Genomic DNA, 26,764 nt, shown 5'->3' on the forward strand with positions numbered 1-26,764 from the left:
GTGTTCACAAGTGTGAGTGTATTGGTGTGCGAAAGAAAAGAGGATATCATAGCAAAGCAAGATCAGTTTTGAGCAGTGTTGGTAAGTCAACAAACAGCCAATTGACATTATCGATAATAGCATAAGTATCGATGCTTTGCTAAATTCAGCTATTGCGTCAAAACGTTGTCATTTATTCTTTTATTTAAATCAGCAAATCAAATCATTTACAATTACATGCAAGGCAAAAGTGAAGGCTGCTGCATCAATTGAATTGGCAAACAAAAGGCAAACTCTCGTTGCCAATATATCTACTTACTCCCACTACATAGCTTCTGTGCTAAAACAAGAACAGCAGTCTGTGCTGGGGGATGGCGGGTGAGGGGATAACACAAACAATTGTGCACACCCCAGTTGGAAGGGCTTCTGTCTTACTTCACGCTTCCATGGGCAGCAGTAAAAGCAAATGCATTATTATCCTCAGAGCAACAACAAAAACAAAAGGCAAGCATTTTGCGCTTTGTATTCGATTCAATGTAAAGAAAGGCCACAATGCTTGGCCAACAACATGTGCAGAGCTGATCTGGGTTTGGCAATTTGGGCGCCCGCTGCTCCCACGGGGATGCAATGACAATGCCGTTGACAAGGGCAATAACAGCTCAATGCGATGTCGCAGAAGCATCAAAAACAACAAACAAAAAAGAAAACTTGACAGTGAAAAATGTTTGTCAAAATCAAATTTACAATTCGGGCCGCCCCTTTTTATTGGGCACTCGGCCATTATAGAGTGTTCTGAATGTTATTGCAGTCTAATGGGCTGCATTTTTTTTTTTTGCTCTTTGCTGTTTGCTGTTTGTTGCTTGCATAAGTCACAACTCCCCAAAGTGCTGTTACAGCTGGGCTTGGTGGGCGGTCGCTAGTCGCGCTGTTAGATCTTTTTGGTGTAACCCTTGGCAACCCTGGCCGTCGGTTATGTGCAACAACTATGTAGAGTTTGTTTGTAATTTAATGAAGTTAGCTACAGCATAGCTGGCAGTAAATTTCATTACCTGGCAACTTTCCTAGTAAAGCAGCAACAGCAAATGAACTCTTCCGAGAATCAAATTTCATGCGCACTTTGGTAACCCCCCACTGGAGCAAGAGCTAAAGTTGGAGCTGGAGCTGGAGTCGGAGTCAGAGTCAGCGTTGGGTTAACTTTCAACAGACCTGGAAAATGGACAGACAGACACGCTGTCCGTCCGACTCATTGTTGTACAATATTTTATTGTGTTTTTGTTTTTCGTTGTATTCGTTTCTACTTTGTTTGTTGTTTACTGTTTTTTTTTATGCCGACTGACTCTATCATTGCAATTCATTGCAGTTGGAAGTGGATGCACTCAAGCGGCGCAACGAGCTCTCCAGCTCTACGGTTCTCTAGGTCTCCAGCTCGCTCTCTCCAGTTGATATGGCTGGGCTGTACGTCTTTTCATATCTCTGCACTCCATCTCCGTTGCATTACAAGTTAATTGTTTTTGAAGAGTAAAACTTAATGAAGTTTTATGCGTTTCTAATGTGCAGACAATTTGTTTTCGATGATATTTCAATTGTATTGCTTTCATTATACAACTGGAAAGGGAGCCTAAATGAATGCACTGCTGATATGCCTTCTATGATGATAGGGATAACGGAATTTTTAAAGTCATCATCTAAATTGGTTTTGAACTCTTTGCGAGCTGCACGCAAAAGCCAAACAAATTATGCTAACCCAGTCCACTTGGGCTGCGATGTCAAGTGCACATGGAACTTAATTTGCTGCACAGTCATAAAGTCGGTTACTATTTGTAACATTTATATATGTATATGATGTCTCAACTATAGTCGGCCTCTTTTCCTGTTGCATGAATTGACCAGCGCAGCTCGCGTGTCGCTTTGTCAACTCAACTTAATATTATTTAATTATATCAGAGAGAGAGCAACAAATGCGGCGACAACAACCACGACAAGAACACTTCGTGTCATAAAAAATTATTTAACGCGCTTCTAGCAGAGACAGGCAGCAGAGCCACGAAGGGGGGCAATGAATGTTAGCTTTAACATCAACTGGTTTTCTTTTTATACTCGCTCACGTTTGTGAAAGTAGGTAGATCGGCTGCATGAAATGCCCCGCTTACAGATGGCTATCTAGCTAGGCTTGCTATTACAATATAAACTTGACCTCATCTATTTCGCTCATTATGCAAAGATTGAGATATTGTAATATACTTATTAAGCAGTTTTCTCATGAGCGAGTATTATGCAGTCAGTGCTACCTGAGTGCGACTTTCATACTTGTTTTCTTTTATTTGTGACTCCAATTTGCAACATTATAATTTTGCTTTGAATTATACTCACACACGCTGCATACAACAGCTGAAATTAACAGTTCGTTGAACTCTGTACAGCGAATGCAGCTACAACAACAACAACAACAGCAGCAGCGGCAACAACAATAGGCAAAATCACATTCATTTGAAGCTTGCATAGAGCAAGCGATTATTTTTGCACTTATTAAATTTTAGCACACTGAAACAGCAAAGTACATTATAATCATCATCATTATCATAATTATCGTCATCATCAACAGCAAAAGCAGCAGCAGCAGGAGCAGTTGAAGTAGATCTGTAGATCGAACAGCAGCTGCTACTGCAACAGTCTCCACTCGATCACACTTGAGATCAGCTATGAGAGATGTGCGATTGAGTCACAGTGTTAAGGAATTATCATCACTTAAATAGTGAAGCATGTATTTTACAACACTTTAAACTGTGCTTTAATAATCTGTAATAATAGATTAGATTAGAGATGAATGCCTACTAGAGAGTTATTAGATAGAGAAGTAAACATATATTAATCAACACTTAAAAAGAATCTAATTGAGATTATATTAAAAATTAAAGACCTTATTACACTGTGATTTGCTGTTATAAACATTTCTCAATTCCTCTTGTAATTTCATAATTTTTAGCCTTTCATATTGACTCGCTAATATAATCACGAATATTGTTAGCTTTGAGCACTGCTCAACACTGACACAGCCGCTGTTCAGTGATCTTTCAATACATCATGCAAATCACATTCAATTGCTCAGCTCTATAGAGCGTAAACTGCGAACTGCTGCTGCTGTTGCTGTTGCTGCCTCTGCTGCCTCTGCTGCTGTTGCTGTTGCTGCTTCTGCTGCTACACAATGTTTATATGTCCGTTCAGCCCAGTTCGTCCGGTGGCTGGTTGCTGTTGGCTGGCCTGCAGCTATTTTACACGCCATTGAGTTACAAATGGGCGCTCCTATGCTGAATATTGACGGCTGACTTTGCTAGTCAGCTAGTCGGCCAGTCGGCTACTGCTGCTACTGCTGCTACTCGGGCGGCATGTGTTGGTTTGCTTCATGTGGCGGCTGCTGCTGCCCCCAAGTGGCTTTAGCTGCAGCCTGAACACCACGTCTCTATCAATTTCGATCGCAAATCTGCAGCTTTCTTGCTATATTATTTGCGCTCTGTTGAGCGTTGTTTCTTCTATTGATTGTGGATTAAGGCACAGCATAGTGCCTGCTGCTAGCTGCTTGCTGCCTGCTGCCTCTTGTTGCATGCACCATGTTGTCTATTGTGCCTCGTTTCCTGTCTCTGTGTCTGGCCCTGTGTCGCTGTGGCCCCGTTTTGCGCGTCTGCGCTTCCTTTCACAGGGAGCTGGCAACAACAACAACATCATCATTACCTGTGGGCCAGGCCTGCAACAAAAATAAAACACAAAAAAAATTATAGTGAACCACTTTTCAACACTGGCACCGCAAGGCAGCAGCTGGAAACTTCAGCATCAGCATCAGCTCTTGCCGAGTTCATTCAACTGGCGCTGCCTGTTGAGAGTCTCGCTACGTTTTACCTTTTTTTTTTCGTGCACCAGCTGTGGGTAATATGATTTAGTTATGAGGCAAGGCATAGAAGAAAATGCTAATAGAATAGACATATACATATATATATATATTACAATATATATATCTAGTTAAATGCAAACGAAGTTCTCCTTTACTCTCTGTTCACAATCATCTACTTATTCTCCATCCTATTCAGTTTTATATACATAGCTCCCTATATATATATGCATTTATCCTCTGCATTATATTTATCTCCTAACTTTTTTTTACAATTTACTCAACAAATAATTTAATCCCTTTTGCACACAGCTCGTAATCTACTTTCACAATCCTTTGGCAGCAAGTGTATTTCTGTCTTCGGTATAGTTTGATGCATTTAATGGTTCGTTTTGCCATTTGCGCTTTGCTTCCTAGTTGAAAGTTTTGTTGACAACTACGAAAGCAAAGTAAGGGCGCTCCAGTTGATGGATGCAGTTCTTCTTGTAGTTGTTGTTGTTTGTGGCGATGTTGTTATTGTTGTTGTTGGTGATGTTGTTGTGGTTGTGGATAATCCTTCACATTAAAAAGTTACCTAGCGGGTTTTAACCCCCAGTCCCGCCCCCGCCTCCGCCTTTGGGGTGAAAATCGTGAGAGTTCAGAAAATGTGCCACGTTGCACTTGTTTGGACGAGGGAATTGCCACAGGCAAAAGAAGATATTGCCGAAGTGCTCTCTGGCTGGAAGCGCATTTACCGTTGCCCGCAGATAATTTAGAAAAGCAAACTGTGAAAATGGAACACAGCGAATAGAACAGAGCGCAAGAGATTGGATTAAGGCGCAGTGGAGCAGCTGCCCCATCTCTATCTCTCTCGCTCTCTCACACACTTACCCACTACTCCTGCTGCTGCTGTTGATGCTGCTTATGGTTTATGTAATGACCAGACTGGAAAACGTGCACGGCCTGCAACATTGAAGTTGCTCCATTGTTATTGCTGTTGCAGTTCTTGTTCTTGTTCTTGTTGCTGCTGCAATTGTTGTTGTTGTTGTTGTGGAAAATGCAATTAAATAGCTGGTTTGGGCCTGGTTGGGACGTGGTACAAATATTATCAGCACCTCTGCCAGCAACAGCATCAGCATTGGTACAGAGTCAATCAATTAGGTATATCGCAGCGAATGTTATAATTGAAATACCAAAATACCAGATGCCAACTCCACAGGCATCTGACCATGGCCAAGACCATGATTGCAATTAAAAGCCAAGCGCAACGAAATTATCCACCAACTGCCATAAGAGTATTATATTCCGGAGTGAACAACTGTGCAGGCATGTCAAATGCTTTAATCCTGTTTTTCTATATAATCAGAAGTTGCGCAGGCTCCATTCAATGTCAATCAGAGTTCAACTTGAACCTTTCTTGTAATTTATTTTAGATATAAACTAAAAGTTGAAAAAACCTTTTGAATATTAGGCTTCAATCACTTTATATAACATTTACTAATCTTATTTTTGCTATCGATCATAAAAGTTGTGTTTATGCCAACCTTAAGAGCAGGAAAACACATAGACATAATTTATGCAATCATAATAAATCATAATTTATATTTTGCCAAGTCCCATTTGAAAAATGTGCGCAGCTCAGCTTTTCTTTTGCCTCAACGCATCTTATAATAAACAGCTCAGAAATCAAAAGAAGCCCTTGAGTGCGCTTACTCAACTAATAAATACCCTAACTAATAAATACCCTGTACATGCAAAATCTGATAGGATTTCTGTAAGAGCTTCCGATTCACAAATGAGTTTCTTCTTGATGCTTTCTCTTGGTTTAACTTTAAACATTTGGAGTTTATAAAATCTAAATCCTTGACAAGCTAACGAGTCAGTTGCAATTTTTTACAGGGTACATATAAAGAGTATAAAAGTAAAATCTGCATACGCAATAAATTTATTTACAAATTCAAGCGTTGTCTCTCTCTATACTCGGCTCCCGCTTTCCGCTTCCCGCTTCCCTCGCTGTGACTCCTGCCCATATATCATTATGGGTTTTCTTTGGTCTGACTCTAATTTGCATATTCATGAAATCTGACACCCGCTCAGCCGCAGCTGGGCCTGAATTTGAATTTAAATTTGAATTTGAATTTTTATTTGCCACCATTTGCCACACGCTACTTGCCACTTGCCACTTGCCACTTCCCACTAGCCGCCAGCCGCCAGCCGCCAGCGACTTGCCACTAGAGTGGAGCACGTGCTGTGCTAGCTCATAATGACGTCATTAGAGTGGGCTACCTAACTGTAGCGCAATAATCCTCTCCCCGGGGCAGCGCACGATCATTAATCTCGAGCGAGCAGAAGAGAGTCGCACCATTCCCCACTGCGATCCGATCTTTGACATTTTTATACATTGCACACTTTTAGCATTCGCAATTTTGCTAGCAATTTATCCTAATGGAAAGTCCGGCCCGATCAGATTTCGCCCCTGGAACATGACCGTCGGTTATTGGTGGGTGAATTATGAGCCGCACCGCCAACTGGCAGCCGAGGCATTAGCCAAAGCCAAAGCCAAAGCCAATGCCAGAGTCAGAGTCGGAGCCAGGAATAGATGCAAAGATTAGTAGCTAGAAAAATTGTTAATGTTCGTTTTGGTACGGGCAAATAAATTTGTTGCACTTGTAGAAGAAAAGAGAGAGCGAGAGAGAGAGAGCTATATAGTGAGCGAGAGAGAGGGGCCGAGAGTACTTCAGTTTGGCTACACGAAAAAGTCGTGAAAACTGTTGGCTGGGTAATTGCTGATAATGGCAGAATCGAGGCAAATTGACTTCCAGCTGACCCACAATCTGAACTTGAAATTTACTTCAATGTGGGCTAAATGCTTTGGCTGAGATTGGATTTTTCCTGGTTTCTCGGAGGGTTAGCGCAACTCCCGCTCTGGCAATTAAGCATCATTAAAACTGGCCACATCAAGTGGAACCTGTGCAGGCGTGGGCAGAGGGGGAGCAGCAGCAGCGGCAGCAGCAGCTGGAGCGTGTGACAAAATACAGGCATTAGGAGGAGAAGCAGGAGGAGGAGCTGCAGCAGCAGCAGCTGGAGCATAGCTGAAGTGGTTCAGCTTGACATGCTTGCTGACATTTTTCGGGTGCTAATGATGACGTTGAGTGGCACATAATTCACTCTCTCTCTCTCTGTCATTCCCCCTCTCCACTCTCTGCACATTAACATTCATTTGAAAATTTGTCATAATTGGCCATTTTATTGTGATATTGCCTGTCTCTCCTCTGTAGATGTTGTTGTTGTTGCTTTTACCATTTCCCAGCACTTGGCACTTGGCACTTGACATTCCGCTGCGGTGAATTAAATGACGTTACGTTCGTTACGTTGTCTGTCATATCCATAACCTGCCGCTGTCCCGGTCTCAGTTCATTCCCATTCCATTTCCCAGATTTATGTAGCTTTTTCGCTCTCTACTCTGCTCCTCTGTTCTTCTGCGCTCCTCTCGTCATTTCTTTTCTTTCCGGCGTGCCAATTAAATGGGCAACTCTTTCGTGTTGGGTTTCCCCCTCTAATTTGCTGTTTGCTGATTTCACATCCTCACGCGTTTTGTTTTCATTTCAATTTCATGGAATTCCTTTGACAAGAGAAGGGAGAATGAGATCAACAAAAAATCAATGTTATTTTTAGTCAACACAAAATTGTTGTCTTTCACAAACCGATGGGTATTGTAAGAGATCTGAACTATATTAAAAATAATAATAATAAATAATCATTCAGCTTTTGCTTCTTAAATATAATATTCAAATATGCGCAATTACCAATTTTTCTTGCTGTGGGTCGGTTCACATATATAACTCAGCAGCATCGACATTTCTTCGGAATTGCATTGCCTGACAAAAGTCGCTTAGCAAACAATTGAACATTTTTCTCTTTTTGTATTTCGTATAAAAACATTATGTTCCAGGTTCGTGACCAGAAATAGAGACAGAGCCACTCATAAGTCGCGTGACCCGACATCAAGTCGAGCTCTGCTTCGAGCTGCTGCCTTCTGCTCCTTTTAAACGGTAGCCGACAGAGACAACTGCGATGAGTGCACGTACTGTGTTATCTTGGCTATTGCAGTTGATTGATTGATTGCTTGCAGCGTCACTCAGACTGGGACTGGGACGCAGACTTGGAGCCAGGCTGCGCTACTCCTGGGCTGGCAGAGATCAATCGCAGGAATCGCAGCGCAATTTCAATAATTCACAAAAGGCAATGTCAAATGGGGGGAGACCCCAAAGAGTTATAGTCCCCGACATTGCAACTGTAACTGCAACTGCAACTGCAACTGCGTCCCCAAAAAGCGGCGGCTGTTGCTGCTGCTGCACTTATTGCTTTTGTTGTTGCTCAGTTTTCGCCTTTGATTTTCAGTGCGCGATTAAAATGCGCCTGGGCCAAAAAAGGAAATGACAATTTTAGCTGAGAAACGAAAATGTATTGCAGTTGGCTCTGACTTGGCCCTGCGCCCGTTGCCCGTTGCCCGTTGCCCGTTGTCCGTTCCCATAGAGCACCCCCAACAGCAATCGCTGGCTGTCTCGCTCTCTCTGAGTTACTCTCTCCCTCTATTCGTTTTTTATGCCTCTCTTAATAAACGCATCGCTGCGCATTCGCAGAGCAACAACAACTGAAAAAAAAAAAAAATACCACAAAACAATGAAAAATGTCTAAAAATTGCAATGTACTGCATCCGCCGCAGCTCAGCTCCCCTCCGGATCCCCCTGCCTCACGCCTCCTGCTGCTGCGAATGGGGCGCACGTCAAGAGCTGCTGTTTCTGCTCCCATTTAAGGCGCAATGACGCGCCGCTCATGCGCATCACGCACATGCCTTGTTCCCTGTTCCTTGTCTCAATGCGTTTCACTGCTGCCTCGTTCCGCCCTGCCCTACATACTGTCCCTTCTATCTATCCCACTCTTGCACTTACTGTTTTGTCATCCTTTCTAATCGTCACTCGCCTGAGTCAGCTTGACAGCGCAAAATATGCTGCCATTCGCGATCCGTTGGGCCAATTGGTGGGCGCATTATCAAAGTCATCGCAACGTCACGATCGGCCCAAGCGAGCACCTTGAGCGGTACCTAAACTGGGCTGCGACGACTTACTATAACAGTTGGAGACAATTTTGTCTTGGGAAACTTTCAATTTTTGTGGGACTATATTTGATAAAGCAAAGCATATTCATTATTTGTAGATCTCATATTCCTCTTATTATTTTGCGAGCTTGTTATTAATATTCTTTAGCAATAAATTGAGAAGAAGGAAAATTTCAATCATTTATCAAAATGTAAAATTATAAAAATTTTATATTTATAGGCAACTAATTTCTCTCTTTGAGTTGCAATTTTCTATATATTTTTGAAGTGTTAAAAATAAAATATAATTCTGTATTTATATTATTATTTTAATTTTATTATTATTTAATTAATATTCATATTATTATCTTTTTAACCAATTATTTATTAATTCTTTAATAATTTTTATCTTTTAAATAAAAAATTTAAAATATTGAATAGTTTTATATTATTTTGTGTTGTTTTTCCTAATTTCATTATATTCTATTTGTTCGATTAATTGTATTATTATAAATTTCCGTTTTATTTATAAGATATCTTTTGTAGGGCACTCTCGTTCGCCTGCTAACCAAAGATGATTTTAGTGCTCCTCCCTCGTGTGATGCACATTTTAAGAGCATCATGCGATTCTTTTTTTTTAATACCCATTAATATTTAATAAAAATGAGAACTCGAGGTATATTGGTTTCGGTAAACTGTGTGTAATTGGGAAAGTGATTCGCACGCATGTATAACTAGAGATGAATATGCTTAAGAAACATAGAATGATTGTAACTGTTCTTGTAAGTTCTTACAAGGTATCTCCTAGTCGGACATCGATTGCAGCACATTGGTTTTGTTTTGTTTGTATTTTTGTCTTTTGGCGCAGTTTCAGTGCGCTTTCTGCTTCATTGCCACATCGATGCAGTTGTTGTTGCTGTTGTTGTTGGTGACATGCAGCTATTTTTAAACACTGATGTTGTTATTGTTATTGTTGCTGTCGCTGCATCTGCGATTTGGAAATTGCATGTTGCTGGCCCATTTGCTGCATGTTGCATCGTTCCAGTTGCAACTGCTTCAATTTGCTTGTTAACTTTGGACAGCTTTGCGCTTGAATTGCAACAATTTTCAGCTATTGCAGCTGCATTCGAAGCTTGCCTTCACATTCGATTTACGCCATCCGCTCTGTGTGGGAGTTGCCCCGAGAGGCAATCAAAAACTGGCTTGGCACTGGCAGGGACTGGGTTTGGGCCTGGGCCAATGCCATCATTAGCTGAACTGCTCATACATAGAGTATATATATACATATGTATATACCTTTCTCGCTCTATCTTCCAGTGCTCCCTTTGAGCTGTGCTTCAGGTGTTTGCTTGGCAGTCCGCACATGTTGCGTAGCCAGTGCCGTTTCCGGTCATCAAGCGTCCACTTACGGATGTATTCCCCCTCCCCAATTCGAAAAGTGTTAACGAAGTGCAGGGCAGCAGCAACAGCAACAACAGCATTTTGTTAGTTTTTCTCGCACGCTTCAGCGGCAACAACTTCAAACTTCCAACTTCCAACTTCGGCCAGACCTCGAGGCGACAACGTGCTAATGACATTCAGCACTTGATCGCTTGGGAGCTGTGTGTTTGGCAGCTGCTCTCTAGATAGATATCTACTATAGCTGCACGTATGCTATTAGCATTTGAATGCGATCATTGGGCCAGTTATTGCAGCGGCGCATTTAACAGTTAAGGCGATACTGCACATCCGCTCACAGATACATATATGTATATATGTATATATATTTATATTTAATGAAAAACACAATAAATCCATGCAGTGAAGCTGTATGCTAAAGGCCAAAGGCACTCTGGCTCTGGTTCTGGTTCTGGCTCAGCCACCCACGCAGTTGCATCATTTGGCAATTTAATTAAACGCGACCACCCGCGTCGATGTTCGCGAAGGAGTCGGCAATCGAGCCTCAGCAGTGGCGGACTGCATTAGCAGTAATATGAACCATTCGTACCCAAAGGGGGCAATCGAATCTTTGCTCGCTTGCTGATGAGGCGAGACAATTGTAATTTTTGCAGCTGACTGTGCTGTGCGCTGCTGTGGGACTGTAGAAGAAATCAATTTCCGGCACATTGTCAAGTGCAAGATGTCCAATTCAGCTGCGGGCCAAACAAAAAGATACAAAAGTATCTACAATGAGCTCGAGCAACTGTCAGATACAAAAGTATCTTTGTGCTCATTGCTGTGCATGGAAAGTTCAATAGCACGCGCTGCATTTGGTCTGTGTGGGTTTTTGCTTTTCGTAATTATTTATCGTTTTTACGGCTGTCCCTCTTGCTCAGCTGTCGGCTCAACGACAATCCGTCAGATACTTCTGTCTGCAGCTTGGCTCTTAATTTTCTTTTGCGCTGCATCATCATCATCATCATCATCGCCATCATTACGATCGTCATCAGCGGCAAACTTCGTTAGAGCTGCCGCGCAGTATCTGTGTGTATCTTGATGAAAAAGCAATTGTTTCTAGCCGACGTCCATTAAATTGGAAAATGTGTTTTCCGCCTGGTGTCAGTTGGGGCGAAAAGCGCTTAATTATGTCAGGCAGGCAGCCAGTCAGTTGGCCAGCCACTCGGACGCCCAATAACAGTAACTTGTGACTCAATTGTATCTTAAAGATACTTTGCCCATTGCTGCACTGGCCCGAACACGCTAAGCGGATAATTGTCGTTGTCGTTGGCCCGATGTCATGTAGAAAATAAAGCAAACAAAACTTTGAAGGGCTTCCATTGAAAATGAAATTGCCGCCGACGCATACTCAAACAGGGTTAGATACGCAGATACAAAAAGTATCTGCAGTCACTGACGATTTAACTGCAGCAGCAGCAGTAGCAGCAGAAAATCAATAAATTGGCAGCTGCCAATGTAAAAATGCAAACGAAAGTTGTTTTCGATACTTATGTATCTTTAATTCCATATGTATCTTTAAATGTATCTACATCATCTATCTATATATACACATTCAAATGTATCTGCATCTATACACGTATCTGTATCTATGTTTGTATCTGCATCTATAAATGTATCTGTATCTATTAATGTATCTGTATCTGAGAATGTACCTGTATCTATAAATGTATCTTTATCTTTAAATGTATCTGTATCTATAAATGTATCTTTATCTATAAATGTACCTGTATCTTTAAATGTATCTGTATCTTTAAATATGAATGTATCTATAAATGTATCTGTATCTAAAAATCTGTATCTTTAAATGTATCTTTATCTGTAATGTATCTGTATCTTTAAATGTATCTGTATCTAGAAATGTATCTGTATCTATAAATGTATCTGTATCTTTAAATGTATCTGTATCTATAAATGTATCTGTATCTTTAAATGTATATGTATCTATAAATGTATCTGTATCTATAAATGTGTCCGTATCTCTGCACATGTATCTTTATCTGTGTATCTCTATAGCTACAGCTTTAATTGTAAGTGTATCTGTATCGCTCGTGTATGGTTCCCATCCAGTAAGCCATCTAGTTGTATCTGAAAGATACACACACATACGCACACAGCTTGTTAATCAAATCAGTGTTGAGCCGAGCGCATGCATAATGAAACCTGAATAGGACGCGCTTTGTGCATCAATTATGTCGCATTAAAGCCAACATCTTAGCTCGCATCTTTGAGATACAATTTACGCATTCAAATTGTAGGAAGTTTCATATTATGCTGAAACAGAGACAGTGAGTAAACGAAAAAGCGAATGTATCTGCTTACTGCCACCCACCCACACACATACACGCACACTGATATATACACAGACAGAGGAGGAGCAACGTTGCTGCATGTCAATGTCAGGCCGTGCCCCTGCCGCAGTTGCAACTGCAGCTTGCATCAATTTCGTGTGTTAATCTGGCGCTGCCTCAATTGAAGCTCCCCTGCCTGCCCTGTCCTGCTCTGCCCCGCTGCAGGAGGGGCAACCAAATGGGCTCCAAGTGGGTGTTTTTCGAGTGCGGGCAACACTTTAAAAGTGCAACGACTGTGCTGCTGCATCTGCTGCATCAGTGCCCCATCATCAGCATGTCCCATGTCCAGAGAACAGAGTACAGAGTACTGCAGCTGCAGCTGCAGCAACGGATTGTCAATTATTAACCGTTGTCAAGTTGCTTTCGCACTTTCGAGGCGACTCTGTCTGTAGGTAACTGCTCGCAGTTGTTGCATGCCCCATTGTCTGTTTTCTCTGATTCTTTCCACTCACTTGAGCACACACTGCCGTTGTGTGTGTATGTGTGTGTGTGTAACATCAATTGTTGTAAAATTTTAAGTAACTTTTAATGGTCTTTGTCGCGCCTGTTGTTTGTCTCTTTGCCACAGCCGAAGATCCAAAGACAGAGTCGAGTGAGAGCTATTCACGAGCATCATTTTGGCTCGTTTTCTGCTCTTTCAGCATCTCTTTTGTTGTGCATCTCTTGTTGATCTTTTGTAGCAAGTACTTACATGTGTGCCTGTGTGCCTGTGTGCCTCGCTATATAGGAGAGATACTCGATCTTTGGCCAGGCAATGAACCTTAAGCAACTGCCTCTTCTGATTGACCCTAATGTGCTGAAAGCGAGACTTGGGGTCATTAGAAATTATTGATTAGTAATTGTTTTATTCATGACTCATTTGTAAATCCTTTCGTTCCCTCCTCTTTGCGGTGCTTAACCTTAGCTCTGAGGCACACTTAAAGGGGTCTCATATTCCAGTCAGACAAACTGCTAACTATGACACCACTTGCTGTCCCTTATTCATGCCCATGCCCCTGCCCATGCTCATGGCCATGTCTGTGTCCGTGTCTGTGTCCATGTCCGTGTTCCGTGTACCACGACCATGTAGCTCACTAAATAATGCAGTAAATTATTTGTGTGTGGTTGTGGTTACCAAATGGTTGGGCTGGTTGTCTGGTTGGTGGGTTGGGTGGAGCACATAAAACTACGGTTGTCGCTCTAAGTTTTTTATGGTGTTTCGCAAATTTACAACAATGCTTGTGCAAAAAGTTTTTTCATGCCTCGAATCAAACGTATTTGTAGCTACGCTCTTTTTATGGCCTACTTCAAGGCGCTCAGCCAGGATTCACTTACGTCCTGGTAGCGAGGACGCAGACACACAAAAAAGCCATATAATTGAGCTTAAACATAAAGCGGATTTTGGGTTCTCTCACTCTCTCTCCATCTACATTGAAGGGGACAGACAAATTGTGGTCTTAAATTACGAGCTCAGCGAAAAGGGAAGGACAAAGCAGGAGGAAGCAGAGTCTGCCTTGGCATACCTATAAGGCAGGCAGAGACTATTTTTGTCGTACTTCCTGTTACCCACGCGAGCTGATCCACATTTAAATTAAACATGAACTTGTTAATTACACACACAGCCCACATGACAACAACAACATGCCACATGTGCTGCAGCAGTTGCCTCAAACTGCGCCGCTTCCTTTGCGCTTTGGGCAACGCCCCCGTCGCGTCATTTGGCGGGTTTCCTCGATCCCATTGAGGATCTGTCCGAAACGACGTGACAGGCATACGTCATGCTGTCATGAAATACGTAACTCAATACGCATTTCATTGGCAGTTTTCACTTATTTTTTTAGGGTCCGCTAACATAGAGGTGCAGCTGCTGCCAAAACAGTTCCCAAATTAATTGATTCAGTAGCAACCGAACTGTTCACATTTTCATTGAATTTGTTGGGGAAGCCCCTATGTGGGCAGGAGCTAGCAGATGTATGTGGGCTAACGGTTTCTTTCTTTAGCCACACTTAAAATTCCCAAACAGTTCTAGCATTACTTTCGCTACGCATCACAATTTCCAGTTGACAAGGAAAATAGCAAAGGCAAGAGCAACAACAACAACAAAAGGAAACAGGGAAAATTACAAATGAAAGTTAGTTTTTCTCAGGGGTAGACTCGATACATAATAAAAATGATAACAAAGGGGTTAAAGCTGTACGACTGGAGGGAAGGACGAGGTTCGGTTGTTGTGACGCATCAATTGCGTGATTTTTGCCCGACAGATGTTTTTCCTGACACAAACTGCGCCTCATACTCAGCCTCAGCCTCGGCCTCAGGCTCATCTACGTAGGCAACACTCAACACTTGTGCCATTAGAGGTGAATCTCAAACGGAATCCCAATGAACTGCCAACCGGTTGCCTCTCAACCCCCCGTTCGCAATAGTGCGAGGCGCAGAGCACATATACAATGTATTTTGCATTTACTGTACAACACACAGAAAACGAAAAATAAAACAAAAAACAGAAAAAAGAGAAATGAAGAAGAAAACCTCAACGAAGCCGTCGCCATGTGCCGCAATTGTTGATGTTGTTGTTGCTGCTCGCAACGGGCTATGCACAATCCCTGCTGCAGGGCGCCGAGAGTGAACATGAGCATGAGTGAGTAAGTAAGAGTGAGTGAGGGAGAGAGCAAAAGATAGCGCAGCAGAGCGCCCTGCTGCTTTCATGCCATGGGCCATGGACCAACCCCTATGCCGGCAGTTTATGTTTTGTTCTGCATTCGCCTTCCAGTGAGCGAGCGCCAACAAAGAGAGAGAGCGCGAGAGTGCGAGAGAGCGCACACATTTCCAGTTTGACTGAAGTTGTGTGCTCCCGTTGACAGCGTCTGGTTGCTTCGGCCGCCAGTTTGAGCCACGCTCTGCTAGACGCCGCACGCTTTCGGTTCTGCTGCTTTTGTAACGCGCACGCGACGAGCATTTCTTTCCAGCTCACTCACAGCAACAAAAGAACACACAAAAAAAAAAGAAAAGAAAAGAAAAACTACGACCGGCTTTGTAAAGGATAACAACTTTTTTTCCTATTGCCACAGCCGTGTCTAATAAAAAACGTGTGGATAAGAAAAACAAAATACGAAAGAAAAAACAAAAAATACGTGATTATCGCTTGTGTGCAAAATTTGTATTGCAATAAGGCAGAAATCTCTGTACGTGTTATACACACCTAAAAGTGTCCTGCAGGATAGCTCATCAAGGATTCTGTATACACATGCCCGCTGTATGCTGCACACTCGGATTATTTCCATTTGCACATATTTTGCCCTAAGCGAAACAAGTAAGACATAAACAAGAATATATTTTCATCATTATCAAAAATATTATACGTACATATATAGGATTTCAGTATTTTTCGAATTATATTGTGTTTATCTTCTGCTCATTGTTAATTGTTACTTATGTGTTGTATAATATTTTTATACAAATTCCAGCTCAATTTCTCTTTGAAAGAGTTAATCTTCAAATTGAAATTTCAATTTGGAAATACATAAATATTGTTAGCAGCTTTTCCATATTCCTGCTAATAGCTCGTGTCATTAGCTCACTCCACCACAACAACAACAACAACAACAACAATTTGGAACCCCTTTTCCATTAGCAAGCCATTTATCACAGCTGCATTCGAAAATCCTTTGAACATATCATAAACTGCGTTCCCCCCTTTTCCCATATGTCAATCTGGCAGCGCCTAAAATCTCGCCCATGAAAAGAAGCTTCAAGTTCTTGCTGCCTTTAGCTGCTAAAAATAGGGAACCTAATTAATATGCAAGCCAACGAAATATATCCAAAAGTTTAAATTGATGTAGCTAAAGCCTACTTCGAGTCGACAATAATTCAATAACGAATTTATCGCTGCTGGCTGGCAATTAAAACAAAACAAAAAAAACTTCAAAAACTTCATCCGGGCAGCTGTGCTCCAACAGCAGCAGCAACAACAACAATACGTAAAGGCGCCCAAATGACTTCCGGGAATCATTTGGAAAAACAAAAACAAAATAGGCTAAAAAATCAAAATCAAAGCAAACTCCGTGAAATCTGACAAAAGAAAAGAGAGAAGAAGAAGCTGACAGCTTAGGGAAAACAACATTTGCATTTTCATGCGTTCAAGATTTATTGGGCCGCGACTGTTTCAGTTCCACTGTTCCCACCCCCGCCCCTCAGCACATCCCCCATTCCGCCCAAGTTGATTTGATTGTTTTGCCCGCTTTCAAAGACAAAAGCCGCTATTAGTTTTTCACTCTGGAGGCTTTTCACATTTTCACTGCGTAATGAAAAGCAACAACAAAATTACGTTGGTTTGCCTTAAATTCAATTGAAATTTTGTGTTATATAAAGGGTAGGTGGGTGGGGGGCGTGCTAGGGCGGCACGGCTTTCACTGCGAATGTAAACAAAAACAATTAGAGTTTCCAACTGGCAAAAGGTTTTTTGATAGCACTCAGCTGGCAGTTGGGGCCGAGGTTGGAGCTGTGGTGTGAGGGCCAAGGGAAAGGGGAAAGAGCAAAAGGGAAAACTAAACAACATTTTCAACACTTTCCAATGCTAGATAAATAAAACGCTCAACAGTTGTGCCCCACTCCCCTTCGGTCCCTCTAGCACGGGTTCATGGTCAAATGTTGTATTTTAATTTCAATATCAATTTCAATTGCCTGTAGAATAAATCCCTCAACGAGCCCAGTCAGATCTCTACAGATCTCACTTTCCACTCGACTCCTCGCTATTGACACTGACTAATGAGGCAGCCATTGGAACGGCTCATAAATTTCACTGTCCAAACTGTTGACACACAAAGTAAACAAGTCGAGCTATAAAGAATAAACGTTGCTTCCAAGGGCTCCTAACTCAAAAAACACACACGTACACACGACTCACAAACACGCACACATAGCCAACGCTCATAAACTTCCATTTTGAGTATCCTGCATTGTTGCCCTGCGTCTTCTTTTATGCTTATCTCGTTGGCTCAATCTATGCCTTATCGCTGGTCCATAAAAAAACCCAACTAACGTATCCTTGAGAGCGAAACACACAGCAAATAGCACAAAAGAGCAAGCGAGAGAGGCTGATCAACTGAGCTGTACTTGGAAATCCGAAACGCTATCTTGCTTGCTTGAAGTGCGCAATAAAATCGTACATTGATCCGGTTTTTCCCTCTCAGATAAACGAAATATATTTATTGGAGTCTTTAGTTTGTACAAGAAATATAAATGGGTAATTCTAGATGTAAAGTGCAAGAAAAAACAACTATGGCAATGATTTAATGTATGTTGCTTATGTATTAAAATATAGTAGAATAGAAGAAATAGAAAAACCTTAAAAATATATGTGTTATATTTTGATAAATAGAAATACATATTCCACTAGAATTTCTCTTTTCTGTTATTGCAAGAGTAAATGTATATTAAAATACATAAATGGAATACGAATATAGGAAATTAAATATTGAAAATGTATAGCTAAAAAATAAACTATTTTTAAATTTGTAAAATTAGAGTATAAATTTTCTATAATTTATATAAATAAAGCAACTCAAATAAATTACAGACACAAATAATTTACATTTATATACTTCTCATCAATTGAGATGTGTATAAATTATTCATGAAATGATGTTTATAATTAGAAAAGAATAACTCTTCTCTATTTAGCACACTCAAAGCAAGCTAATCGGCACTTGATAAATTTTCCAATTCTCCAAAGAACTTGACAGTCTCAAATAAGCACAATTATAAATTCATAAAAGTTGGCGTTGGGGTTTGATACCCTAGGGAAATGTCGCCTTGGTAATGGGTTGCTTTGAGCCCAATTCGTTACTGAAGAGCTCTTCTGCCCCATGGGACTATGACCTGTGCACGTGTGCCACTGTGGTTGGGTTGTTTGGTGGGAAGATCGAGTGATTGGGCTTATTGCATTTCATGCCTGGCTGAACGAGCTGAGCTCCTGCAGCACATCCTTCCTCTGCGGCACGTGCAATCGAATGAGCTTTATGCACAAACAATTCGCAAATGGGGCAAGTTCATTAGGAGGCAATGTGGCAGCAGGCAGAGCTGCTGTTGCTTCTGCTACTTCTTAGCATGTTTTGATTAATGGCCATGAAATTAAGAACGAGAACAACAATAACAGCTAACAGCGGCTGGTGGCTATTAAAAGTTAATTTCGAGGCGGGCGCTGCTTGATTTTTTTTATTTTTATTTTTAATAAATTGTATCTTTCAGATACACACGGCAAAAGCGCCCATAGGCATTTGTAGCTTGTTAGCCAAAATGAGAGACTTGGCCAACAGCTTGGCCTGTTTGGGGGCCCTTCACTGGAGCCGCTTGTCGGTGTCCGGATGACAAATTGACTTCGTTAGAGCAATTTCTTCTCTTAAATGTGAATCGCAAATTGAAAAATGATTGGCCGCAGGTTTCGTTGAATATGCCACTTGATTGCTTTGTGGTGGTGTTGGTGGTTCCGGTGGTGCTGATTGTGCTGGTGTAGCTCTTCCTCCCACTGTTGCACTGTTGCAATTTGCAGCTCGGTTAGTGGCGCCTAAATTTGCCTCCATTTGCACATTTTTCACCCACGGCGCGGCGCCTCGGAAATTGCCGCCGCGTGTTAATTGCATTTGCTCCTGCTGCCGCAATTGTTATTATTGTTGTTGCTACTGTCTAGACATATTTGCCTCGTATATAATCAAAAAAAAAACTCTATACACAATTGGATTGCGTTTTGGGGTTAAAGCGCTTGAAATTCGATCACAATCATGTTTTTTAATGGACAGTCCGCGTGTGTCCTGCAGTTATTTCCAATTCCAATCTAACATCCTGTTTAATTGGCCATAAAGACGCCCACGCAATGCACTTCAACTGCATGGACATGGTTTTCATAACTATCAAATGTAAATAGGGTATATAGATTGTGCTGACTCCATGGATGTACACTCTGGTGCATATTCCAAACGAAATTTACATCTGATGCAAAGAATATATATGCAATATACAACCCATTTCATATTCAATAATTGTAATAAACTACTTAATATCAATCGTTGCTTACAGGGTATTTCGCTGTCGACTACTTCAACTTGTGTGCTTTGTTTACCTGCCGCCTGTGGTGTGTGACAGCCCTGTCGCTAAGTTTACGGCGTGTCAACACGCACATGGTACGCCATCTGGTGGTGGATGTAGGCAACAGCAATTCTTCAATTCATGTTTTGCGTGTGTGTGTGTGTGTCTGCACTAATCATAATGCAAACAAATAGATTGCTTTCAATCTACCAACTTTTCAGTGTGCTCGGTGTTCCAGTTCCTTCCCATTCCGCACCCACAACCAAGGCACGCCATCTACTGGCAGAAGTTGGCAAAAGCAATTCTTCAACTCACCTTCCTGTGTGTTTGCGTGTGTTAGTCAACACTAATCATAACAATAACAGTAGCAAATGGATTGCTTTCAATCTAACTGCCTTCCACTACTCGCACTTCCTGTCCAGTCCCTTCTCTCCCTCGCCCACGCCCCTCGTTTCATGGCTGGCTGCCTTTTGGTAGTACAGGTTGCGCCTTTGTCGGCAGTTAAGTCAACAACATTTCACTGGCAGTTGTCCGAGTTCTCACTGTACCATCAACACTCCTGGGTGTGCACAACAATTGCATTTTTATGCGTTTCAAAGTGTTTTTTGGACATGTTAAGCATAGCCCAAAAATTTATTTTCTGATTTGGGTTTCAGCTAATGCGTGGTTAGTTCTAGCCTGTTTTTATTGTTTTTTCCTGTTTTATTTTCCTTGCTTGGGGTGGGATTAGTTTTATGTGTGGTTTAGCTTTAATGTTGCATGCCTTTTAGTGCTGCACAGTGGTGAGAAATAGATAAGAATTTCGAACTATAACACAAATATAGAAAACTGCATAATTTATAAATAATTTTTAAAAATATAAAGAAGTCATAAATAGTTCCACTGTACATTTAAACAATATACAAAAATTATACAAAGATTTATAGATATCCTTCTATCTATACTCTGAATTCACATATTATTCGGTTATTATTTTAACTGTTTTGGTTGTAGGTTTACATTTTGCGTCCACTGTGCCGAATCCCTAAAAAAATATAAAATATGTTCGCAGCATTTGTCGACACAAAACTTTTATGTTTTAACGGCAATTTTCATGTGCGTAAACCAGCGAGAAAAAAAAAAAAACAATGGAAAACATAACAGAAAAAAATAGTACAGGAAAACGGATCGCATGTCAAACGCAACTTTCGTATTGTGATTTAATTTATGAGGCAAGACAAATTATAGACTCCGACACATATGCCACATGCCACTTACGCTTATAGACAAATATGGGCATACGGATATAATGGACAGATAGCTGGACAGCCGACTGGAAAATGCGTGACAATGGGCGCGTCAACTTTGGCCCCATGTCTGTGGCTGGTCAAAGACTTTCAACACATTTCTCAGCCAATTAACAATGATGCTGAGTGTTAGCAGCAACATTTTGCAATTGCAATAAAAATGCAGGGCAGACCAGATGGAGATAAAGATATAGATACATATGCAGTTCCACATATAGATACAGACACACACGGATACATATATATTGATACAGATAGAGATACTGTTACAGATGCGATTGAGGATACAGATATTTGTGGCTTAAATACAGGATGCAGATACAGAATCTTTTATAAATGCAGATGCAGTTCAAGATACAGATACAATTGAATATGCAGATACAGATGCCTTATGAAGGCAGCTGTGAATGCAGATACAGAGACACAGATTGACTTGAAGATACAGATACATATATAGATACATATGGTATTAAAACTGCAGTTGTCTCAGACACAGATGCAGCTACTGTCGCTTGGATACAGATACAGATAGTTCGCCTATGTCTGGTTCAATGGAAGTAGTAAACTCGAGTGCGGCGTAATTACTTTGACCTGCTTCTGTTAGCGATTCTACAGCTTGGCAACTACGCAGACAGCCCCAGCTCCTCCTACGCTGCTGCTATGCCGTCTCCTCCTACTCCCCGGACTAATGCTTTGAAATCCGCTTCAATTGGATTTTCTTGTGGCACAAGTGACACTTTTTCACTTTCGATACGCAACATTGTGCTGCGTTCTATGCGCTGCTTGCTGTGTTGTGTTTTCCCTTTTGCTTTCCACTAGGCTGCACAATTTCCATGCAGTTGACCAAACTGTGATAATGATAATGATAATGTCCACAGATTATGTCACGCAACAATTTGAACTTTAAGTTCACATTTTAATGGAATTTCGTTTGATTTACATGCAACGGCGGGTTCATGACTTGGCATCGTTTTCTCCCCCTACATTTTCCACTAATGCGTGGTGCGTATGGTTTTTAGTGTGAGTGCAATATGTTAAGGATTTGTTGAGGCTTCGTCTGAACTGAGTCGGAAATTGAGTATGTGGCAATACTTTGTAGCAGCTATATACGGACAGAGCTCGGGCGTCTTTATCAGACTGAGGGCAGCTGAGGGGGGGACAATGGAATGCTCTATATATTCATATTCATATTCGAAATGTGTCAGAGCAACTAGTTGATAAGGAAGAAAATGTTTGATAGAGTATTGATAGAATTAGTGAGAATACAAAAATGATTAGGAAGAGTCTGAACAGTCCAGGGTAGGGAAGGGCGAGGAAGAGCGTTCTTTTAAGAAATGAATTCATATACTTGAGTGCAAATAGAGCCTAGAGAAATTAACTTTGACTTTCTTTATAACTAGCTAATATCCTTTTAATGAGTTTAAGTCTAAAACTCTCCCCGTATTCCTAATGTAATTCTAAGCTGCATTCGTTGTAAAAAAAACACCCGCTATGAGTTTTTTAAACGACTTTCTCATGACTTCTGTCGCTTGCACTGTGGTCAATTAGCCAAAACTGAAATCTGGTACGTGCTACTGTGGCAGAAATATCTGGAAATTTCGCAGCCGGCGTCGCTCTTAATGATTGTTGAGGCCAAGGACGCGCTTGCAGAGCGAACGTTGCGTCCGAAGTTTTCCGCTAATTAAAGAAGGCGACTTCGTTATTCTTAGGGAAATGTGTGAAAGCCGTTAAAGCGCACTTAGCCATGGCCAAGGGAGGGAAGAGCGAAGAGGGAAGTTTGCCTGTGCCTGTGTGTTTGGCTTGGTTTGTGCGCAGCTGGCTGCTTAATAAATTTGCGGTCTTCCCGCCCCGAAAAAAAAGAAAATGACATGCGGCAGCCAGGACATGCAAGCGAATTTCCACGTCTACCTGAGACGCTTTTCCAGGTAGGCCAACCAGCATGCACCAGGTAGAAGATGCGCACAAAGGACTTGCGCAGCCGGCATTGACAATTTGGCTCAGCTGCTCGGCATTTTCAGTTTCCTCGTATAAATGTGAAGCGCCGTTGCGTCCGGCAGCTAGAAGCAAAACAGCACGCGATCGTGATAGATCTTAGATCCTTAGCTGCATAGCAACTACGACCAAAGCTTAACATAGTTAATCAAACATAAAAGCAAACTAAGTCCAGGTTGGCAGCACGCGAAAAGTATAATAAATATCAATAGCTAACTCCTGTTTCTGTGTTCGCTCTACTTTCAGAATTCGCATAGAGTTCTCTAAAGTAAATCACAGCAACGCCAATAAACAGCAAACACTGCACGATGGGTGAGCTAGAGGAGAAGGAAACGCCACAGACTGAATCGCAGGGGCAACAGGAAACGCTGGAGGAGCCCAAGGAGACGGACAAAATGCTGGACAGCAAGAAGGATGAAGCCAAAGAGAAATCGCCCACTCCACAGACATCGAAGCCGGCATCGCCAAATGCTGGCAAGAAGTCGCCGGTGCCGGGGGCAGAGGGTAATCCGGCTGAGAAACCAGCTGGCGAGGAAATTATTGACATACCCGCAGAGAATGGCAGCAAATCCAACGGTGCTGGGGCCGATGGCGATGAGAAGAAGATCAGCAAAGAGGAGCGCGAAGTGAAGCCGAAGAAAATTCCAATCGGTGGCCTGAAGCTGCCTGGTTTCTTCATGAAGAACAAGCCCAAGGCGGAGGGCGATGGTGCCGAGGGTGAGCTGCTCGAGAAGGACAAGGAGCAGGCGGAGGAGAAGGAGGCCAATGGCGATGCAGCCGCAGCAGCCGCTGGCAAAGATGGCGAGCAAAAGCCACGACCTGGTCTTGGCCAGCGTTTGCGCAATTTCTTTGTGCGCAAACCAGCCGCTGACAAGGAACAGCAGAAGAAGCAGCTGACCAACGGCGATGCGGATGCCAAGTCGGGTAAGTAGAGAGCGGCTGGACCTGTCCCACAATTGCTAATGAACTGTATTCCAAATAGAAGCCACAGCTGAAGCAGCGGCTGCTGAGGATGCAGATCCGCCACCAAAACGTGGCTTACTCAATGCCATCAAGCTGCCCATTGCCAACATGATACCCAAAAAGCGAAGCGGCGATGATGTGGAGCTGGGTCTGGGCAAGGCTGGACTGGCCTCGATGGAGACACTCGATGATTCGCTCAAGGATCAGGACACTGTCGATCGTGCGCCACTCAAGAGCAATGGCGCCGATGAGCTCAAGAGCGAGCTGAAGGACGAGAAACTGGCCGCAGAACAAAAACTGGCTGCTGAGGAGGAGGAGCGGGAGCGCCCCGTCTCCTTGTGGTGCCGCCTGCGCAGCTATAAATGCAGCGTTGATGATGCGCTGATCGTGTTCGGCATTCTTCTGTTCATGCTGCTGCTGGGCGTGATTGGCTATGTGCTCACCCATGAGACGATGACGTCACCTCCATTGCGCGATGGCCGCTACATTTCTACCGTCACCGGCTGCGGCCTGGTCGAGGGTGTCAAGGATGATGGCGCATTCGCCTTCCGTGGTATTCCATATGCCAAGCCGCCACTGGATGAGCTGCGCTGGCGTCCGGCGCAATTGATTGAGCAGATCGACGACTGCTGGAACGGCACACTGCAGGTGCACAATCGGAGCACTGTCTGTACGCAGCGATTGGGCAATGGCACAACAATTGGCGAAGAGGATTGTCTGTATTTGGATGTGGTTACGCCGCATGTGCGCTACGAGAATCTGCTGCCTGTGGTGGTGCTCATTGGTGCCGATTCGTTGGCTGGTCCCTCTCCTGGAATTTTGCGCCCCTCAGCGCGCTATTCCCGCTCCCATGATGTGATCTTTGTGCGTCCGAACTTCCGCTTGGGTGTCTTTGGTTTCCTCGCATTGGAGGCCCTCACCAAGGAGTCGCATCCGCACACCTCGGGCAACTATGCACTCACCGACATCATTGCAGCGCTCAAGTGGATCCAGCTGAATATCCGGAATTTCGGCGGCAATCCACAGTCTGTGACTCTGCTGGGCTATCGTGCAGGAGCAACGCTCGTCTCGGCTCTGGTCACCTCAAAGAAACTGGAGGGTCTGTACACACGTGCCTGGGCCTCGTCCGCATCGGCCATTTTCCCAGGCAAACCGCTGCAGGAATCGGAACGTTTGAACCAGCAGATTATGGCCACTTTGGACTGTCAGGATGCGGCATGCCTGCGTGAAACATCCAGCGAGAAATTGTGGGCTGCCACGCCGGACACCTGGTTCCAATTCCCCGCCACGATTCCCCAAGCCCAAGAGCTGACCAATGCCAATCGTCACGAATGGCTCGTACTGGATGGTGACATTCTCTATCAGCATCCATCTGAGTCCTGGAAACTGGCGCCGATCCCAACCAATGCCAATCAGCTGCATCAGCCACGTCTCGTGATGGGCTCCACTGCCCATGAGGCACACACCCTGAAGCTGCGTGAATTGCATGCCAACTGGACTGCCGAGGAAGTGCGTGAATATATTCAAAACTCCCAACTGGGCGCACTCGGCTTGACCGATGAGATCATCAAGCGTTACAATGCCACCAACTACGCCGCTCTAGTGGCCATCATCACAGACATACGCACCGTTTGCCCGCTGTTGACGAACGCCCGCCTCCAGCCCACTGTTCCCTTCTATGTGGTCACCCAGGGTGAGGGCAGCGATAAGCTGGCCACCGTGGATGCCGATGTGCAGGCCATCCTCGGACGCTACGAGCCCCATACCGTTGAGCAGCGACGCTTTGTCTCGGCAATGCAGCAGCTGTTCTACTACTATGTCTCCCATGGAACGGTACAGTCGTTTGATACGCGTCGTCGCGTCATCATCGTAGAGCAGGATGCGCAGGCACAGGAGGATCACGATCACTGCAACTATTGGATCGGAAAGGATATTGTGCCGCGATTTGCGCGTGTCGATTAAGCAACAGAAAGGTCCCTCCTATACCTAATCCCAAACCCAAACCCAATCCTAACCTCAGTAATCTATGACAATGTTCGACGGTTTATTAACTGTCCTGTAAAAGTTAATTTTATCTTTCTCTCTCTCCCACACACTTTGTATCCGCCCCTTTTTAGAGTTTGTAGTGCTCTTTAGCTTTTCCAGTTTTCCCGATTTCATTATGAGTTTAGTTTAGCCTAAGTGAATCTAGTGTTTATATACGAATGTACATTTAGTTTCGACAATTATTTAAGTTGTAAGTTTTTTAAGTGTAACGCATAACTCCACAGCAGCAAAATGCATCTAAGTATGCCTCTACTAAACATAAATATTAACATAAACATAAACATTAACATTAACATAAACATATACATACATGCATATATCTATGATAATGTATTCTTTAATCTTAACAACACACTCGAAACACACACAAATAAAACACGACAAAATATATTTGAACATATACTTGAAAAGTATAGACAAAACATCACGTCTTTCAACTATCCAAAACACAGGAACACACACTCTTTCACAAACTCTATAAAATAATTAGATATATATATACATATATATCACATATAGCTGGAGCGTTAAGCAAAACCTTTGACCAACGATCTTTTTTGATACAATTTTTACATAGCAATGGGGCGCCATAAAGACAAGACTCAATAAATAAACAATGAAAAATCAAACAATGTAGATTTCGTAAGGCAAACAAACAGGAGAACGCATAAAAAAATATTAAAAATATACATATATA

General features: G+C 42.6%; 1 protein-coding gene across 3 annotated transcripts; it reads left to right on the forward strand.

Annotated features, from left to right (window-relative positions):
- On the forward strand, positions 1-26,489 carry LOC6582521 (neurotactin). 3 transcript variants are annotated; one of them, XM_015162486.3, is made up of 3 exons: positions 1-81; positions 23,305-23,982; positions 24,041-26,489. In XM_015162486.3, the coding sequence occupies exons 2-3, from the start codon at positions 23,367-23,369 to the stop codon at positions 25,981-25,983; spliced, it is 2,559 nt and encodes an 852-aa protein (XP_015017972.1). In that variant the 5' UTR covers positions 1-81; positions 23,305-23,366; the 3' UTR covers positions 25,984-26,489. The 3 variants fall into 3 exon arrangements, with proteins under 3 accessions (XP_015017972.1, XP_002008222.1, XP_032586791.1); XM_002008186.4 differs by lacking the exon at positions 1-81 and adding an exon at positions 15,580-16,010; XM_032730900.2 differs by lacking the exon at positions 1-81 and adding an exon at positions 23,123-23,233.
- The last annotated feature ends 275 nt before the right edge of the window (positions 26,490-26,764 follow it).

The sequence above is a fragment of the Drosophila mojavensis genome, unplaced genomic scaffold (assembly GCF_018153725.1).
Source record: "Drosophila mojavensis isolate 15081-1352.22 unplaced genomic scaffold, ASM1815372v1 contig_74, whole genome shotgun sequence".
Taxonomy (NCBI): Eukaryota; Metazoa; Arthropoda; class Insecta; order Diptera; family Drosophilidae; genus Drosophila; species Drosophila mojavensis.

Bases quoted from the DNA above. Each gene is read 5' to 3' on its own strand.
- LOC6582521 (XM_015162486.3), top strand. From the start codon at position 23,367: ATGGGTGAGCTAGAGGAGAAGGAAACGCCACAGACTGAATCGCAGGGG. The intron at 23,983-24,040 runs GTAAGTAGAGAG...TATTCCAAATAG, and splicing joins CGATGCGGATGCCAAGTCGG to AAGCCACAGCTGAAGCAGCG.